Genomic DNA, 21,162 nt, shown 5'->3' with positions numbered 1-21,162 from the left:
AGACTAGGAGTGAATGTTACACAACATTGTCATGTTATTGCTTCTAGCATTGTTCCTAGGAGACATCTAGATCGACGCCACCCCCCCCAGAAGACTGTTGACATTTATTTCCCTACAGAAACAATGTACTTTTCATTAGTGCCAATCCAATGTTTTAAAATTCCAGTGAAACTAAAAACAGACAAGAACAGACTGTCTTGGATTCATTTTAAAAAATAATCTTTTAAAAATATTCTATAAGTTTATTGCAAATGAGAATCTTCCCTGAAATCACCACTGAATGAAACAATGGTTTTTCTTGTCCTTTTCATTCATAAAATCCTTAGTGTACCCTGAGTTAAAGGATGCCAAATCCAAAACAGGCTTCTTTGGTTGGAAGCAGGAAAGGTGGACTCTTTAGAGTCTATAATTCATTTTTTAAAATTCTACAAGTTTATTGCAAATGAAAATCTTCCCTGAATCACCATCGAACAAAACAATGGTTTTTCCTGTCTTCTTTGTCGACAAAATCGTGAGTATACCCTAGAGGATACCAAAGCCAAAACAGGATTCTTTGAGCAGGAAAGGTGGACTCTTCCAACACTCAATAGAATGTGTAGTCACACTAACCGCAGAACATTGCAGAATAAAAATGGGAGCAAACCACTCTGTGGATTAAAGGGTTAATCAGCCATGTTTTTCTTTAACCAGTCAGCAATTCGAGCAATCTTCCTGTCATTTTGCTGATTCACCTTCATTTTTGCTTGAAAGTGCTCATGAAGTATAATCCTGGCTTCCTCTCCTAGTATGTTACCGAAAAATTGCTCTAACTAGAAGAGAAAATACAATCAATCAATAATCTCAATCTAATTTCCTACTTGGTGTAGAAGGAAGGAAGGGAGGAAATGAGTATTTGTTAAGCACCTGTTATATGCCAGGAACTATGCTAAATGTTTTAAATTATTAATTATTATATCATTTAATCCCTCAACAACCTTGGGAGATAGATGCCATCATTGTTCCCATTTTACAATTGAGGAAACTGAGGCAGACAGAGGTTAACTGACTTGCCCCAGGTCACACAGCTAGTAAGTGTCTGAGGCTACATTTTAACTCAGGTATTCCTTACTCTAGGCCCAGTACTCTATTTACTGTGCCATTTAGATGCCTCAATAATTGCAGTATACAGTAATATGGCTTAAAGGAACAGCAAAGAGGTCAATGACACTAGCATCTGTATCTAGAGGGGCAGTAATATATAAGAAGACTGTAAAGATAGGAAGGGGCTTAAAAATCAAAGCAGGATTTTGTGTTTGATGCCAGAGGTACCAAGCAGCCACTGGAGTTTATTGAAAGGGGGGAGGGGGGTGACATGGTGAGACCTGCACTTTAGAAAGATGATCTTACTATTTGAGTGGAGGATGGATTCACTTGAGGAGAGATAAGGCAGAGAGATAAATGCTGCTACAACAATCTAGGCATGAGGTGATGATGGCCTGCACCAGGGTAATGACGGCCTGCACCAGGGTAATGACAATGCCAGAGAAGAGAAGGAGGCATAGAAGGCAGTTGTTGTGAAGGTAGATAGGACTTGGGAAATGATGAGACGTAGTGAGTGAGAGATAGTAAAGTTGAACATGACACCTAGGTTGCTAGCCTGGGAGGATGGTAGTGCCCTCAACAGTGCAGTTAGGAAGAGGTGAGACTTTGGGGGAAAAGACAATGAGTTCAGATATAATTGAGTTTAAAATGTCTATGGGACATCCAATCTAAAATGTCCAATAGACAGCTGGAGATGTGAGACTGGAGGTCAAGAAAGAGGCTTGGACTAGATAAATAGATCTGAGAATGACATGCATAGAGACGATGAATCTCTGTATTTTAAGTGTGTTTCTTGTAAACCACTGAGTGTTCTCTCCTCTTTCTTCTTCCTTTCAAGGTGCTGAAAGGAGACAGAGCCCTATACTAAAGGACTTAGTTTCTCAGAATGCAATAGGCCTAAGGGTATGAGTAGACAGTATTGGGTAGGAGCTGATAGAGTAGGGTAGGCAAGGTTGGGCAGAAGAAGGGACAACATGGAAGAGAGAGTGAAGTTGACAACTTTCTTAAGCTCTGCCTCACTTAAATTCAGTTCACAAGCAAGTCAAGGCATCACCCTCATGATGTCACTGGTCCTTTTTGAGAACAAAGGATGAACAACAATGTGCTGGCATGGCAATAGTGCATGAGAGTCATGGTGACCCATTGGAAGGATGAACCAGCCAGGGAAGGCCAGTCAGCTGTTGGCTAAGTGATAAAATGGACTTGAAACAAGCAGAATCGTGTGGGAGCTGCTTTCTGCTATCTGTCCATCCTGTGCTAAGGGCAAAAATCAGGCATGATGTTGCCTGAAGCAAGCGAGTAATCTGCACCTCCACAGAAAGCAAGTACCAGAAGATGGAAGACCCCACTTTCACCAAAGTTCACCACTCCATTCATGCCACTGGGACTTTCCCTGTCAATGTTTATTTGGGAAAGGAAACTGATGCTCAGGGAAGGAAGGGACTCTAAGTATAATCATTCTTTTCCTAACTAAGGCTTAGTTGCAAATTCCATTTTTATTCTTTATCTATTGTAATAAATGTGCCTTATATTCAAATTTTATTAAGAGCTTTTTGCTTTTTGAGAACAATAATAGCTAATTTTTATATCATATTTTAAGATCTGCAAAGCACTTTACATCTGTTGTCTTATTTGATCCTCACAACAAACCTGTGAGTTAGGTGCTGTTATTATCCTCACTTAATCATGAGCAAGCTGTCTTGCCCAGGGTCACACAACTAGTAAGTGTCTGAGACAGGATTTGAGTCTTTTTGACTCCAGGTCCAGCGCATTCTCCACTGTGCCACCTAGCTAATGAGATAAATGACTGACCACCCTAGAGGTGAATTAAAAAAAAGAAAAATCCGGATATTGCTAGAGATGATTACTGGATAGATCAAACACATGAAACTAATTATTACTCAAGAGAAGCTCCTTAAGAATAAACTTATGCTTATTATATTATTATCATACATTATATTTTGGAGATGGAAATGGCAAACCACTCCAGTATCTTTGCCAAAAAAACCCCACGGACAGAGTCCATGAACTGGACATGACTGAATAACAAAACAACAAAAATTTTATATTTTAATATAAACATAGAACTACTTTTGCTTCTGTTTTCCCTAGCAAGGATAATTATCTTCAGCCTAGAAAGGCAAGTGCCAACCTACACACCTACAGAAGCCAATGAAATCACAGAGCTGATCTCTATTCTATTTCCAGGGAATTTGAATAGATTCAAGTTGGAACTACATCCAAAACTCTTGGAATATAGAAAGCCCTTGTTTTATTTAGATCTAGGGCATCATAAGTAACAATTATAATCACTTTCCTGTGAGGGATAATAGTGCCACTAAGGTCACAAGCATTTTGTAACATCACAATATTCATGTTTTTGAGAGTTAATACAGTGTTCTAGAAATAGTTCTAGATTTAGAGTCAGGAGAGATTTGGGTTTGAATTTTGCTTCCAACATTTAACTAGCTGTGACTGTGACCAAGTGACAACCTCTTAGGCTCAGTTTCCTTATCTGTAAAATGGAGATAAATACACCTTCAGTATTTACCTCACACATGATTGTTGCAAGATTAAATGATATAATAATATATGTAAAATGCTATATGTGTCTGTTAATATGTAACTTGTACCATTTTTAAAAAATGTAAAATCTAAGTTTCCAAATAGCCATCAAATGAGGATCAAATGAGATAATATTTGTAAAGCACTTAGCACAGTGCCTGACATATAGTAGATGCTTAATAAATGCTTATTTCCTTCTTTTCCCTTCTACATCATATTTCACAGTTCACATATTTCTCAGACATCTAGGTGGCCTAGGTGAATAGAGTACTGAACTTGGAGTCAGGAAGACTTGCATTCAAATCACACCATCCTTCTCTCAGGCTCAGTTTTTTCATCTACGGACGGAGATAATAATGTAATGGCACCTACCTCTCAAGACTGTTAAGAGGACAAAATAAGATATTATATATGAGCTATTCTACACACACACACACACACACACACACACACACACACACACACAGAGTACTTTGCAAACATTTAATTGCTCTATAAACATTATTAATATTACCATCCCAGTATTATTCAAGGTACTTACTTCTTGGACCTGTGACTCTGTGAGTATGGGTTTTGCAAGAATATCAGCTAGAATGAATAAATATTCTCTTCCAAACCTGCAAAGCAATGAGATTCCAGTCAGCAATGGGGAAAGTTATGCAAGACAAAATGACATTTTACAAAGTATGTGTGTGATAAAAGTGAACCTTTAATTCATCCTCATCTTCCAACTGCAAAGAATTGTATCTCTTATCAACTCCCCTATGAATGAAACCCTGTTCACATGTGATCTTCTAAGGTTTTGAGTTAATATAGAGATAATTTTATAAGAGAAAAAAACAATATTTACTTAAAAGTTAATTTCCCCTTTCATTTGAAATGCTGGTTTCCCTTTTCTCTCTTTTTAACTTTTATTTTTTCAAGTAAAAAAAATTTTTAAATTAATCTGTCTCTCTGACTACATTCCCTCCACCAAAAAAAAGTTCAAAAAAAAAAAAACAAAAAAACAACCCTCAATATATTAGCTCTATAGTTTGGCAAAAAAAAAAATTCCCAAATTAGCCACATCTGAAAATGTATGTCTCTTTCTTCATTTTAAATTCATCACCTCTCTACCTGGACACAAGTGGCATGTTTCATCTTCATGCTTTTGAACTCTTACTTTCCCTCTAAATACAGTGGTTGAAATACTGCCTTGTGCCTCCTGTTCAGTAACCTGACAAAGCTGTTAAAAAGTATAGAGGTATTCAAATCATGCCAAAGACAACTTATACTCAACCAATAATCAAATTACTGAATGAAGCTTCCACTTCCGGGAGCCAAGATGGTACAGTACAAAGTAAGTTGCTCTTACCTGCCCTTATCAACCTCTGAAAGCCCAGAAAATATCACCCCAGGAAAAACCTTGGAACATACAGGTACAGTAGTCTAGTAGCCCAGGTAGCTTGAGGGATTAATGGAAAAGGCTCCTCTTGCCCTGGGGGAGGGGGAGCAGTACAGAATGGGAAGTGTCCCAGCAAGCTAGTGGAAAGCCCCACCTCAGCATACCAGAAGGAGATCCTGAAATCCAGTGGTGGAGCAGGCAAACACCAACACCTGGATGCCTGAGTGCCTCAATGAGGGTGGAGGAACTAGTGGAAACCAGCTGGGAAAACCACCAGGTGCCTCAGCATTCTACAGCACTCTCCCAGGGCCTCAGCAAAACTCTGTGAAGCCCTCCAAGGGGCCCCAGGCAGATAAACATCCTGCACCATCCATCTGAAAGAAGCTGAAGAAAGCAAACGGAAAGGAAAAGCAGGCAGCCTCCAGGGGCCAGACTACCTAATCCTACTCATAGAGTTCCAGTGTTGCTGATTCCAGCCCAACACTAGGTAAGCTGCCAGAACCCTACAGCCTCCAACTGCCAACATTGGAGGCCCCACACAAAGCCAGTGACCAGGCCCTAGCCTCCCAACACAAGAAGCTTGGGTCAGTGTCCTCTGCTCCCCAGCAGGAGAGCTTAATCTATTTAAAGGTCAAGAAATAAGCAAACACCATGAGCAAAAAGAAATGTATGATAGATTCGTATTATGAAAACAGTGAAGATCAAGGCAGAAATTCTGAAGAGGACAACATTGTCAACAAACCCACATCTGGAACCTCAAAAGGGAATATGAACTGGTCTGAAGCCTAAAAAGCTTTCTTAGAAGAGCTAAAGAAGGATTTTAAAAGTCAAATGAGTGAGGCAGAAGAAAAAATGGGAAAAGAAATGAGAGGTATGCAAGAGAGAGTCAATAGCTTTAGAAGGACAAAAATTAACTGTAGAAAACAAGTCCTTAAATACAATTGGCCACCTGGAAAAAAAGTACACTGAAGAAAACAAGTCCCTAAAAAATACAATTGGCCACCTGGAAAAAAAGTACACTGAAGAAAACAAGTCCCTAAAAAATACAATTGGCCAACTGGAAAAAAAAGTACACTGAAGAAAACAAGTCCCTAAAAAATACAATTGGACAAATGGGGAAGGAGGTACAAAATCTAATAGAAGAAAACAATTTGTTAAAAATTAGAATTGGGCAAATGGAAGCTAATGACTCTATGAGAGAGCAAGAATCAGTCAAACAAAAACAAAAGAATGAAAAAATAGATGAAAACGTAAAATACTTCATTGGTAAAACAACTGGCCTGGAAAACTGATCCAAGACAGACAATTTAAAAATTATTGATCTACCTGAAAATCACGATGAAAAAAAGAGCCTGGACAGTATCTTTCAGGAATTCATAAAGGAAAACTGCCCTGAGGTCCTAGAACCAGAGGGTAAAATAGCCATAGAAAGAATCCACCAATCACTTCCTGAAAAAGATTGAAAATGCCAAAGAATATAGTAGCCAAATTCCAAAATTATCAGGTCAAAGAGAAAATACTGCAAGTAGTCAGAAAGAAAAATTTTAAAAATCATGGAACCACAGTCAAGATTACACAGGACCTTGCAGCTTCTACATTAAAAGACCATAGGGTGTGGAATATGATATTCTGTAAGGCAAAAGAGCTTGGATTACAATCAAGGATCAACTACCAGTGAAAATGAGCATGATCTTTTAGGGGAGGAGATGGATATTCAATGAAATAGGGGACTTCCAAACCTTCCTGGTAAAAAGACTAGAGTTCAACAGAAAATTTGATCTTCAAATATAAGATCCAAGAGAGACATAAAAAGGTAAATGGGACAGAAGTATGCAACATGTTAATAAGGGCAAACTGTTTACATCCCTACAAGGGAAGATGACACTTGTAACTCTTGAGAACTGTATTGCTATTACATCATGTTAGAGGGGTATACATAAAAGGGGTGGATATAAGTTGACTTTGACAATGATTTAAAAAAAAAATCTAAACAAGTGGGTTAAATGGATCCCAGTAAGTGGATTAATCTGATCTAAGAAAATGTACTGAGAGAAAAGGAAAGGAGGAGGCAGACAAGAATAAATTACATTACAGGAAAAGGCACAAAAGGAGGGAGTTGAGCATTGTTTAAACTTTACTCTCATCAGATTTGGCTCAAGAAGGGAATAACATAATCAGTTAGGTATGGAAATCTAACTTGCCCCCTAGGCAGTAGGAGGGAAAAGGGGAAAGAAAAGGGAGCGGGGATAGAAGATAGGGAAGAAGTAGTGAGGGGAAAGGGGAAGAAAAGGGAAGGGGCTAAGAGAAGGGAGGCAAGACTGAGGGAGGCGGTGGTCAAAAGCAAATTACTGAATGAAACTTTAAGTCCTGATTTTGTACATTGTATCTGGGAGCTTACTATCATAATCATTTTAGAATATGTTATCAGAATTAGTGTCAGGAAAAGTGTTACAAATACCATGCAACTTAGTGGGTATTTCTATGTAAAGTTCAGCAGCAGGATTTTATGATCCAAAGTGGTGGTAGGCTCAGTTCACCACAACCCATCTTTACACAGGTCTCCATGCGTCAGAGACTCTAGACTCCTGGTATACCATTCAAGCCAAATTCTAACAACTCCCTAGTTAATTGAGTCCACTTCTACTTCCCAACAGCAAAATAAACTTCACAAAGAACACCTAATTTCATGGAAATGAAAAAGGCACACCTAATTGAACTGTCTCATGCAGACTGACATCTCTGAATTTTCAGAAGAGTCCAAGAAAAAACAATATCAGGTTGCCATAGTTAACACCTGCCTGAAGTGTCACTATAGCTTTAAAAGCAAACACAAGACTTTGGGATGCATTAAAAAAGAAAGAAAAATTAGAATGAAATTAATATAATGATACTATAAGTCTCTAGCTTTATTTCAGAAATAAATATATGATCTCAAAAACTAAGCTGTTAGGACTTTCTGTATAAAAGAAAACATATCAAAATGCAATCATTCTTTTTAAAATTGCCAACAGATGAACAAAACTCTAAACCTCTGCCAATACACCCAGGTGAAGTGAAGAATTGGAAAAATGACCTGGACAATTTTGTATTTCCAGAATACAAATACACGTGGTTCGAAAACTTTTATTTCATCAGTGTGGGGCACTACATTGTAGCTTCTACTACTCTGCAGCAACAATTCCTTAACTTACGGTCTTAGAGAATTGCCTATGACAAGGAGAGGCTGAATGACTGTGCCAAGGTCCCACAACCAGTGTGTATCAGCCCCAGCACAGGAGCCTCGGTCTTCTCACCTCCAAGGCCACACCTCTACCCACTATCTCACTTAGCCTCTCTTAATTATCTGCATAATTAAGGACAAATAAATCTGTCCTGAAGGAAAAGAGATTATTTGGGAGTTCAAATTAATCTGATTGACCCTTGTTTTTAATTAAAATTCCCAAATAATTTCTCAATTCTCCATTTTACTGTAACAATAAGAGTTGGAACAGATTGGTAAAATTGTCCACAAGGAAAACAAGTAATATTCCTTTAAAAAAAAAAGAGAGAGAAGGAGTTTGGAAGCCTTGGATGGCAATATTTTCTCCCAGATGAGAGAGAATGACTCACTGTTTTCATTAGTAAACTGAACATGCTTTGTCAATTTGGTTGAGGTAGAGTGAGTTATCTGAATGTTACTGAACATGTCAGTAAATAAAAATTGTTATGATATGATGGCTACTCCGAAGAATATATGAGACTCTAGCAATGTTCCTAAATTCCTCTGCCTGGGCCCAAGTAATACTTAATAATAAACTCTTAAAAGCTGGCCACATCTAGTCCATGCATGGCCCTACAGTGTTCTGAAGCACTGGTAAAGTCCATATTTGTGTTCCGCAGGGCTCTACTTGGAATAGATCATTCATAGTGCCTTTATAGCCATAGGCCAGGGATTGACAAAAGACTGAATCACACAACCGGTCTGGGGGGTGGGAGTTCTGTGGTTCTTTGATGAAGACTAACTAGCTAGACAGATAGACAGATAGAAAAAGCATTTATTAAAAGTTTACTATGTGCCAAGCATTCTGCTAAGTGATGAGAATACAAATACAAGAAAAAGATAGTCCCTATCCTCAAGGAGCTATATTTCATAGGGGAAGACAGCTCATAAAACCCTGTGAGGCAAAAATGTAAATGTCTGAATAGTCAAGAGTAGAGCCAGGTTTGAAGTGAGCATGGCAGGACTCAGCACTTCCTCAATTAGAGGTTCTAAGTAGGAACTAACCAATTGTAGGAGGGGACCACTATGATAGAGGTGGAAAAGTCCAGAGAGTTAAGAGCAGAGCCTGATTGAGGTAATGGGTACTTTTTCAAATGCTGATGGCTGGAGGGGGCCCAATGGCATAGAATAAAAAAGTCCAGATAATCATGACTATGGCTCTGCCATAAAGAATGTTGAATGCCAAATACATCAGGTTCTTAAAATAAGCATCCTAATTTACAACACACTCTAGAAGTGGGCAGGGAGTGGAGAAATAAGACTTGACATCCTGTCTAAAGAAAAAAGATTCTTTCCAAGTCCTATGTTCAGATGAAACTAGAGGATTTCCCATAAGCCCTGCCTCTTTGCAGAAATCATTTGACAATTCAGCAAAGCTCACAAGGTCATGAATTGTATTTCTATCCCTTTTACTAGATGCTCACAGACATTCCATTATGCTCCTAAACACACACACAACTGTTCACAGTACTTTTCTCCACTGAAGTCTTTTTCCAGTGTCTAATGGCGGCCCAAAGGTGATCTAGGGTTATCAAAAACTATGTCAGCTTTTGGAACCCAAAGTTTTAAAAACAAATGTTAAAAAATTGTTTTCACATGCAACTGGGAAATAAGTTATACAGGCAATGGGGTATAGAAATCTATCCTGCCCTACAGGAAAATAGAAGAGGAAGGGGATAAGAGAAGGGGGGGAGGATAGAAGGGAGGGCAGATTAGGGGAAGGAGTATTCAGAATGCACACTGTCTTGGGGTGGAGGGAGGGACAAAATGGGGAGAAAATTTGGAACTCAAAATCTTGTGGAAGTGAATGTTGAAAACTAAAAATAAATTAATTAATGAATCTTAAAAACAAAACAAACAAACAAAAAAAAAATTATGTTAGCTGAGCACAAGCTCTAACAGGCTCTACCAAGCTGAAAAGGCTTAGAGTACTGCTGTCCACAATGTGAAATGTTGTATAAGGACCACCCTAGCTAAGGTTAGAACAGCTAGATTCATCAGAACATCAGGCATCATCCTCAAGCTTTTTGTGTGCCATGGACCCCTTTAGCAGTCTGGCAAAGCCTATGGAGGCCTTCTCAGAAGGATGTTTTCAAATGCATCAAGGAAAATACATAGATTTTAAAAGGAAACCAATTTTATAAAACTGCAATTTTATTCTTTTTCCTAGTTGAGGCAGTTAAGTGGCACAGTGAATAGAGTGCTGGTTTTGAAGTCAGGAAGTCCCGAGTTTAAATCTGGCCTCAGATACTTTTGTGCTCTGCCAGTTTTCTTAACTTTCAGATACTTCCTAGCTGTGTGACCCTAGGCAAGTCACTTTACCTCTGCCACAATTTTCTTAACTTTAAAATGTGAATAATAATAGCTCCAACCTCCCAGGGTGGCTGTCAGGATCAAATGAGATAATATTCAAATAGCTCTTATCACAAAGTCTGGCACTTAGTAGGTGCTAACTAAAAGGTTTACTGACTATTGACTGATCCCATCAATCCTCTTCTTAAAAACTTTTAATGGCTTCCTTTCACCTACCAAATAAACCATAAATTCCTTTTCCTTAAAGTCAAAGCCTTCCGCAGTTGGACAACAAGCCACGCTTGTGGTCCTATATTACCTTACTAACTTCATATGCTACATGTTCCGACCAAACCGGCCCATTCTCCAACTTCAGTTTTCATCCTGCCCTCTCCCACCTGAAAGCTGTTGTTTACTTTGTTATTTTTGCACATCTTCTCCCTCCCATTGCATTGTTTTCTCCTTGAGAACAGGGTCTTCGGCATCATTTTCACTGAATTCCTAGCATTTAGCATTACTAATGTGCCTTGTACAGTTTTTTGGTCCAGACCTATAATTTCATTTGTGTAGTGAATGCCTAGTAAGAAAACTTTCTTCACCAATGTAGATCAGCAGTTGTTCTGTAATTTACACTCACAGAGAGCTGTCTGGAATACTTAAAGATTCAGTAACTTGCTCAGTAACTGCCACAAAGCCAGTACGTATCAGAGACAGGACGTGAACTCAGGTCTTCCTAACTCCAATGCCAGTTCTCTATCCACCACACTAACTCTTGTTTTTCCAGGTTATACACATCTAGTCATGCAAAATACTTCCATAGTAGTCATGTTGTGAAAAACTAACTATATTTCCCTTCATCCTATCCCACCTCCTGTTTATTCTATTCTCTGTTTTAACCCTGTCCTCCTCAGAAGTGTTTGCTTCTGATTACCCCCTCCCCCAATCTGCCCTCCCTTCTATCCCTTCCCCCCTATTTTCCTGTAGGGTAAGATAAATTTCCATACCCAGTTGAATGCACTACACTAACCCATGCTTTGCACACCGTATAGCTACACAATCTATCCTAAAATACCACTCTTTACTAAATGTGTATATTACAATACATTTAATACTTATTATTTAACATATTTATATTTCTCTCTTTTCTAAAAATATTTTATAATTTACAAAGCAATGCATTTGCTTTTACAACCACTTCATAAAGAACACCTTTTCTCCTCACAATGGTCCAGACTCGAAAAATCCACTGATGAATACCTGCTAAGACCCCAAAGCACAGTGGAGGGCATGTTGAGTCCATGTCACTGAGAATGAAGTCAAGTCAGAGGCAAAAAAAAGGGCTTTTCCCCCTTTTCATGCTGCCAATTTGTGGTTCGATAAGAATGTACCAAATTTTTCTCTAATCATTTCAAAGGATTTCTGAGACAAATCTAAACCAGAATAGAGCTTCCCACATGAAACCAATGAACCAAACAATGTAGAACTCACTAATTCTTAACTTACCTTTCCATTACAGCTTGCCAATTGTTGATTAAAAAGTCCTTTGCTACAAGCCGGCCAACTTCAGTGTTTGCCACGTTTTCAATAATCTTTGGTGACTCAGAAGGGACCAATTTTGCATCTAAAGCATATTCCATAAACCTGTCAAATGTGCACATAAAAAATTCAAAACAAATCCTGAGTATTTTGTTTAAATAAATGGAATTTGTCCAGAATATCAAGGGAACTAACGAAAAGAAATGCAAAGGAAGGCGGCCTACCTGTACTGGATCTTAAATTGTATTATAAAGCAGCAATCATTAAAACTACTTGGTAGTGACTAAGAAATAGAGTGGTGGATCAGTGAAATAGGTTAGGTTTTAGGTGTAAAAAAAAGACTCAACAATCTGCTGTTGTAATCTACTATTTGATAAATCCAAAGACTCCAGCTTCTGGGATAAGAAATCATTATTTAACAAAAACTGTTGGGAAAACTAGAAAAGAGCATGGCAGAAACTGGGCATAGACCAACATCTTACACCCTATACCAAGATAAAGTCAAAATGGGTACAGGATTTACACATAAAGACTGATACTATAAGCAAACTAGGAGAGCAAGGAATAATTTACCTCTCAGATCTATAGAGAAGGGAAGAATTTATGACCAAACAAGAGATAGAGAGCATTATGAAATGGAAAATGGATAATTTTTATTACATTAAATTGAAAAGTTTTTGTACAAACAAAGCCAATGCATCCAAGATTAGGAGGGAAGCAGAAAACTGGGAAAGAATTTTTAAAACAAGTGTCTCTGATAAAGGCCTCATTTCTAAAATGTATAGAGAATTGAGTCAAATTTATAAGAATACAAATCATTCCCCAACTGATAAATGGTCAAAGGATATGAATAGGCAGTTCTCAGAGGAAGAAATTAAAGCTATCTATAGTTATGTGAAAAAATGTTCTAAATCACTATTGATTAGAAAAATGCAAATCAAAATGACTCTGAGATACCACATCACACCTATTAGATTGGATAACATGACAAAACAGGACAATGATAAATGTTGGAGAAGATGTGGGAAAATTGGAACACTAATGCATTGTTCGTGGAGTTGTGAACTGATCCAACCATTCTGGGGAGCAGTTTTTGGAACTATACCCCAAAAGCTATAAAATTGAGCATACCTTTTGACCCAGCAATATCACTTCCAGGTCTGCATCCCAAAGACATCATAAAAATGGGAAAAGGACCCACCTGTACAAAAATATTTATAGCCGCTCTTATCGTGGTGGCAAAGAATTAGAAATTGAAGGGGTGCCCATCAATTGGGGAATGGCTGAACAAGTTGTGATATATGAATGTAGTGGAATACTATTGTGCTATAAGAAGTGATGAGCAGGCAAACTTCAGAGAAACCTGGAAAGACTTGTATGAACTGATGCTGAGTGAAATGAGCAGGACCAGGAGAACATTGTACACAATAACAGCCACGCCCTGTGATGACTGACTTTGATAGGCTTGGTTGTTCTCAGCAATGCAAAGATCTAAGACAACTCCAAATACTTATGATGGAAAATATTATCCACATCCAGAGAAACAACTATGGAGTCTGAATGCAGATGGAAGCATACTATTTGCTCTATTTTCCCTTTGTTTTTTTGTTTTATTGCTTCATTCTTATGGTTCCTCCTATTAGTTCTAATTGCTCTTTACATCATGACAAATGGGAAAATATGCTTAATATGAATGTATAAGTAGATCCTATATTGGGATTGCATGCTGTCTTTGGGAGGAGGGAAGAGAGGGAGAGGGAGAAAATTTAAAACTCAAAATCTTATGGAAGTGAATGTTGAAAACTAAAAATCAATAAATTATTTATTAAAAAATTAATAAATAAATAAATGGAATTTGTTGTACGATTTTAAAATTCCAAAATGTACTGCATCTTGCCAAACACACATTTGCTTCACCACTGATTTGGTGGGTTCAATTTTTTTTTCCTTTTTGGAAAGTGGAATGATGTTACTAAAATAAATTTTTCCCTTAGGAACCTTTGAGATAAACTGACAATAATCACCTATAAAGAATCCATGGATCTTTGCTGCAGCACATTGAATTTATCACTGCATCCCTATTGCCTTCAAGTGCATCGGTCTCATAAGCACTCAATAAAAAATCCCATTCTCTATCGCTTCCCATGGCAACACCATAACACATAACTTCATATTTAATGAGATTAGAGTTTCTGTAAAATATAATATACAATATATCTCATAATTATTTGCTTCCATAAGTTGTCATGAAGTTGACATTACAGTAAGAAGAAAAAAAGTAACTTAGAGATATGATATTTGATAAAGTTAGAAAGGACAAGGTCTAGGAAAGGTTTAGAATTATCATTAAAGTTGAACATAAGAGAATTGATCATCAGTGAAATATAGGGTTGAGAAACTAAATTGGTGTTTAAGAAACATTCTTAAGACAGATCAGTATAGCACACAAGAAAGAGAGAAATAGCAAATAAATGGTAAGACGAGGCACTAGAAACTCTATTAGAGTAATCCAGGTAAAAACAAAATTCAAACATTGCCTGTATAAGTAAATACAAGTATTTATTTATAAAGATTGATTATCACATTTATATATTTTATATATTTATAGCATTTTTTTTTTGTGTCTAATCACTCATGGCACAGTGTTAAATCCTGAAGAAGGAAAATAACATAGATCAAATCATTGCCCTCTGGAAGATTATAATCACAAACTGAAACATTGATGCAAGTGGTTAGTAATGCAGGATGCAGAGACACTGGGATCAAACCAATTAAATCAGTATACAAATTAACACCAAGAATATTAGTAAGAGACAAGAGAGAATACTAGATGAGAGATGGATAATTCATTGGCTCATTTCCAAACTTCCATATCATGTAACACTAATTTAAAATGGAGTTTCAGAAAGGAGAGATGGCAATAAGGGTTAGCCAAATAAAAGAGAATAACTAAATTACAGGGTTGGGGAATAGAGAAATAAGTATAATGGAATGTGTCAAAGTAGCACAAACATTTAGGAGAAAATTATAATATTACTCTTACTTAATGGTCTCTGAATGATTCATCCACTTCGAGAAAATTTCCCTTGACAGCTGTAGACAGTCTTCAAGTCCCAACCAACATGCTGCTCTAAATACATTTCTCAATGATGTTCTTAAAAGAAAAGCACAAGAAAAACCGTTCATTTTACATTACTAAGTTCTCCTTTCAACTAAGAATGCAATTTAATAAAAGGACGAATAATTCAAAATAGCCTTCAAATAACATCAACTTTAAGAAAAAAAGAAACAGACTTTCAAGAAATATTTTTTTATATTTTTAAAGAATTTTTAAAGAATATTTAAAAATATTTAAATTTAAATTTAATTTAAAATTTAATTTTTAAATTAATTTAATTTAATTATTTATTATATAATTAAATTAATTATAATTAGATAATATATTATAATATAATATATAATTATATATAAAACATACAATTATATAATTATAATATACATTGATCAAATTAATTATATAATTTAATGTAATTTAATTTAAATTTAATTAAATTTAAAATTTAAATTAAAATAATATTTTAAGAAATATGGTGAGGATTTGGGCAAATATTTGTTGAGGGACTCTGGGACACCAAAAACAAAACAAAACAAAACACAACTCTAAGACTAGTATTTATTGGAAGTTAGCAGTGAATCGCTGATCCTCTCTCTCCCTTCCCAAACAGTCCACATCTGTTGTTAGTTCAGTTTCTCTCCCCTTAAAAAATGAATTATATATAACGTATATGAAGTACCTGAGACAACATTCTAAAAACTAAAGTCCCTTCCTACTTTACTTAAAACCGAGTTTTATTCTTTTTTTCTTGGCCAAGGTTAGCTGTGTTACGGAGAATGGGGACAGGAAAGGGAACCTAAAAATGAGTATTCAGCAAGTCACTAATACTTCACTCTTTACTAGAGTCCACCTTGACCTAACATGATTCAGTCCTTCTGAAATCTATTCAATGCAAATAAATGCATGTTCAGAGCCATATACAGAGCTCTTCTGTCTGTCTGAGCATGCACAGTCTTCTTTTCCTATCCCTCCCATACCCTAACCATAATCCTATCCATAATGGATGACCAATGTAGGATATGTAGCCTGACTTCCCAGCTCTTTTTGGAAAGGGATAAGGGGTGAGACAAAGAATTGGCCTTATGAAAATGGACCATTTCAGTTCATTTAAACAACATATATTTCAACTAACAGTGGAAATAGTGCTAAATTTGGAATCAGAGGACCAGAGTTCACATCCCAGTTTGGCTACTTATTACTAACTAGACTTGTATGGCCTTGAGTGAGTCACAATTTCTCTGGACCTAAGTTTTTATCATCTGTAAGATGATGGGGTTATACTAGATGATTTTTAAAATCCCTTTCACTCTAAATCTATGGGCCTGTAATCTTTGCTTATTTCTCACTGTTTCCCCTACAAAATCACTTACCTACATACTTTCTCACATACAAGCTTTGCCTTCTTCTACCAACCTGTCTTTTTACCCACTGTATTGCTTTGCTATGAACTCATACTCTAGTACCACATTTAAGATAGAGAGATATGGGGACAAAGCAAAATGTCTAAGAAGATAACTTAGAGAGATCATGGTGCTAACCAGATTATATGCAGATATAATCCTTGAATGGAAAATATATGTGTGTATGTGTATCTATACTGATATCAATAATTGATATCCCTTAAATACCCATATATATGGATATAGATAGATATCCTTCACCTGTATCTTTGAGGGATATAGATATAAATACACACATACACATGCACACACATCTGTGAGAGAGGGAGTCTCTCTTTTTTTTTTTTTTGTGAGGCAATCAGGGTTAAGTGACTTGCCCAGGGTCACACAGCTAGTAGGTATCTAGTGTCAGATCCTCCTGACTCCAAGGCCGGAGCTCTATCCACTGTGACACCTAACTGCCCCTCTGGGAGTCTCTTTTATATCTACAAATTGCATTCCCTAGTCCTACCCATAAATGTAAGCAACAAATTTCACGCATGTAGGGTACTGGTCATGGAAGGCCAGAAAAAAAGAGTGTGAGTGGCTTAACAGGGCAAAAAAGAGAATATTAGGTGAAGTTTGTCTTCAGTAGCTGCTTTTGGCTTTCTCCTTCAGTATCTATCTTCACACATGGTGACCCTCATCCTACTATTTTTCCAGGCTACTCATATCTTCAGGTTCTATTCTATTTTTTTTTCTTTGCCCTATCCAAATGCCTTTCAAAAGAACAGATAAACTTATTTATATTAAGGTATAAATTAATGTGTACAAACTTCATATAGTTATTTTTATAAGTACAGAATTTTAAGTATCAAGGATAAGAAAGATTTTTTTTGTTGATGCAGTTTGCCTTTGAACCTACCAAGCATTTCAAATCACACTAAAGAGACTGGTCCTATTCCACATGATTCATCACTACTACTTGAAAAACAACTCGGAGTGTATGTATACTTCCTGGCTGTGGTTCAATAGCCCAAGGTTTATATGTGTAGAACAACACACTTTTCTGCGTATACATTTATCTCCAAAATTATAAATTTTCAGGGTTCCCCCCCCAGTAAGAGTGCTTCCATGAATGGATGTCAATGAATCTCTCTATTAAATACATATGTATGCGATACTAATTCAAGTCAATAAATATATGAACTATATGAACTGCCTATTAAAATCAGTCATTTCATTCAATCATCTATGCTTAAAATAATACTTACATACTCATAATGTCATCTTGTAATTTATTTTCACGAATTTTAGTTGAATAAATATGCCACATTGGGGTAAGTCTCTTTAATAAATATTTCTAAAACGACAGAGAAAAACATGTTACTGCTAGCAACCAATATTGAATTTGCCTAAAATTACCTTTTACCAAAAAAGATGATGGTCAGATTATTAAAGGTTTGATATTTCTTTCTTCAGAAATTTCTATTTATTGTGGTAAGTAATCATAATGTTTCAAATGTTTTCCCCAATATGTCGTCCATCATGATACTAAGGAGACTAAATTTAATAACTTTCTCTAAATCTGGGATACTAAAAGGGATTCCTAATCTCTCTTGATTCTAGTGCTTTCCCTCTGGTGATTATGTCCTATGTATCCTATTACCTGTTTATAAATAGTTGTTTACATGTTGTCTCTCCATTTAGATTATGAGCTCCTTAAGAACAGAGACTGTCTTTTGCCTTTCTGTCTTTCTTTGTGTTTAACATGGTGCCTGGCACATAGTAGATATTTAATAAATATTTACTGACTCAGTGACTGGCATTGACTTCTCCAACCCTGTTGAATTCTCCACTAAATGGAAGCTCTTTGTTATTGATTATAGATAAAGCCAGTTAAGAGGCTTATACTCATTAAACAGTCTGGAAGCCATCTTGAGACAAGAGAAAGGAAATTGTTTTTATGACTGTTGGACTTATAGTTCTTGTTCATAGTCTAGACCCTTTGATCTATGTGCCTAATTCTTAAAAGCAAGTTTAGTGGATTCCAAGAAAAGCAAAAAGTTAGGAACTATTCATGAAATAACTAATTGTAATTCTCTTGTTAAAAAATATAGTAGAAAATTTTGAACTTTAGTTTTAAGAGACAGTTAGCAATCCTTAGTATTCTACATCTAGCTCCCAAGGGAAATGATATCCTACTACATATTATGACTCTAAGAGGTATAATCTAAGACATATGTCAGAACACCACATTCCCAGAATGACCATCTTTCAATAATAGCCCTCTCATATTTTCCACTCAACTTGGTCCTCTACCAAAACTTTTTTTTTTTGGGGGGGGGGTTGCTATTTAGCCGTGGTAGAACCCATTAGGAAATCAAGGAATATGAACCACAAGAAGTCACCTTGAGAATGACCTGCCACAAACATGCCAGCTAGAGTAGAAGAAGAAAACTGTTAATGTGTATCAAAGAAGTTACCTTAAATAAGGAATATATATCATGGTTGTTCAAATTGACAAATATATCAGAATTTAGTAGGTTCTTCAAAACTGTGTTCCACACTATGATTTCTTCTTCTTTAGCAAGGTACTTGGTTAATTCAAGGACAGTTTCAATTTCAATATAATCATGCCTGTTTTATTTAGGAAAAAAAAACAACAGCTTGTTAAACAGGTTAAATATTTTCCTCCCACATTTTGTCAATGCTTCTGTCAAGTGAGATAAAATAGGTAAAGCACTTTAAAAACCTTAGATTATTTTATAAATGCTAACTATTGTTATCATGTCTAAATAATTTAAAAATACAGAGTTTAAAGAGAAAAAAATTATGGGCAAAATATAACTCAACAAATATTGTTGGCAGGTTTTCTATTTCAATTTTTTACTTAGGAAGTCAAAATTCTTAGAAATACAGAAAATCCCAGCCCAATATGACATTAATCATTAGGAACCTCCTTATTCCTGAACTAGTTATATTTTCCTTAATAATCATAGATGGAAATCACCTATACCTTTAATGTGTTTCAAAATACATTTGTGTACATGATTTCTTTTGCCCCTTAACAACCTGTGAAATGAGGACTTTAAACTTTAACAGCTTTGTGAGTGTTCCCTTCACCACCCAGATCACAACTCCTTTATACATTAGCAGAGTTTGCATAAATTGCTACGGCCAAAAAAAAAAAAAACCAAAACCATCAACTGGTAGGGAAAATTCTGGAGAACCTCTCTGAACTTAACTAAGTTCATTTTCTGTTGACAGACAAGCAATGCCTTATTGGGCCTGAAAGTGAAGCTTTTCCATTTTAAAGAATCACTGAATCTTACAAGTTGGCTTCTCAGAGTGTGTCATCTAGTCCAATTCATATATCTAAACAGGATGACCCTCAACAACATCCCTGACAAATAATCATCTGGATTCTAAATGGTTCATTCTACATTCTAATAGTTCCATCAGGAATACTATTGATGATGTTGATGATAGCTATCATTTATACAGCACTTCAATTTTGCAAATATTCTCTCATTTGATCCTTACAACAACACTGGGAGGTAGGTGGTATTATTATTCCCATTTTGCAGTTGAGGGAGCTAAGGCAGACAGAGGATAAATGACTTGCCCAGGATCACACAGCCAGTAAGTGTTTGAGACTGGATTTGAACTCAAGTCTTTCTGACTTCAGGTCTAGCATTTTGTGCACTTGTGGCTGTCTTTCCTTACACTGGACTGAAATATTCCTTGATACAATATCTGTACATAGCTGTTATTTTTGCTTTTTCGAGTAAACCAAAAAAAAAATTAATTAATCATCCAAATCCAGGGATTTGGATGATTAAAAGAAGTGATGCTATCAAGGAAAATCGGAAGGTTGTTAGGCATTTTGAGGGGGAAAATGATGAATTCAATTGTGAACATATAGAATTGAATCATCTTTGTATAGTATAGATAGTATAAATAAAACTAGTATAAATGAACCCTAGCAAAAATGAAACTGATCATAGTGAATACTTTCTTTGACATATTGCTACAGTCTTTTTGCCAGTATTTTATTTAAAAAATTTGAATTGATGTTCAATAGTGATATTAATCTATAATTTTTTAGAAGTTTTTTTTATTTTTGTTTTGTTTTGTTTGTTGCTTTATCCCTCCATGATTTAGGCATTAGAGCTGTGTTTGTCTCTTAAAAGGAATTTAGTGGAGTGCTTTCTTTCTTAAGTTTTGGAAGTAATTTTCTAAATATACACATTATTCTTTAAAAGTATGATTGAATTCACCCACACATTCATTTGGACCAAGATTATTGTTTTTGTTCCCCCTCCCATTCCCTTTGGTAGTTTCTTATACCTAGTTCAATTTCCTTTTCTGAAATTATATAGCTAAAGATCTCTTTTTAGTGTTCTGTTAGATTGGGTATTTTATATTTTTGCCGATAATTATCTTTTTATAGAATAAATGGGGGGTAGGATAGGATGAAGGGAAATATACTTAGTTTTTCACAACAAGACTACTATGGAAGTGTTTTGCATGACCACATGATCTATAA

At 36.1% G+C, this 21,162-nt stretch overlaps 1 protein-coding gene across 1 annotated transcript in view; it reads right to left on the bottom strand.

Moving 5' to 3' along the window:
* Nucleotides 1-252: 252 nt before the first annotated feature.
* Nucleotides 253-21,162, bottom strand: part of LVRN (laeverin) — a 53,674-nt gene continuing 32,764 nt past the window's right edge. The window contains exons 14-20 of the mRNA XM_027874994.1: nucleotides 19,097-19,250; nucleotides 17,885-17,973; nucleotides 15,160-15,270; nucleotides 14,141-14,308; nucleotides 12,084-12,221; nucleotides 4,187-4,262; nucleotides 253-809 (exon numbers count right to left, since the gene is read on the bottom strand). Of these exons, the coding sequence (XP_027730795.1) occupies nucleotides 663-809; nucleotides 4,187-4,262; nucleotides 12,084-12,221; nucleotides 14,141-14,308; nucleotides 15,160-15,270; nucleotides 17,885-17,973; nucleotides 19,097-19,250 (883 nt within the window). The 3' untranslated portion in view covers nucleotides 253-662. The remainder of the gene's footprint in view (nucleotides 810-4,186; nucleotides 4,263-12,083; nucleotides 12,222-14,140; nucleotides 14,309-15,159; nucleotides 15,271-17,884; nucleotides 17,974-19,096; nucleotides 19,251-21,162) is intronic.

This window comes from Vombatus ursinus, unplaced genomic scaffold (genome assembly GCF_900497805.2).
Source record: "Vombatus ursinus unplaced genomic scaffold, bare-nosed wombat genome assembly UNPS02014807.1, whole genome shotgun sequence".
NCBI classification, from domain to species: domain Eukaryota; kingdom Metazoa; phylum Chordata; class Mammalia; order Diprotodontia; family Vombatidae; genus Vombatus; species Vombatus ursinus.
Note: the sequence above shows the minus strand (reverse complement) of the source record. Positions and strands in the feature narration are given on the sequence as shown.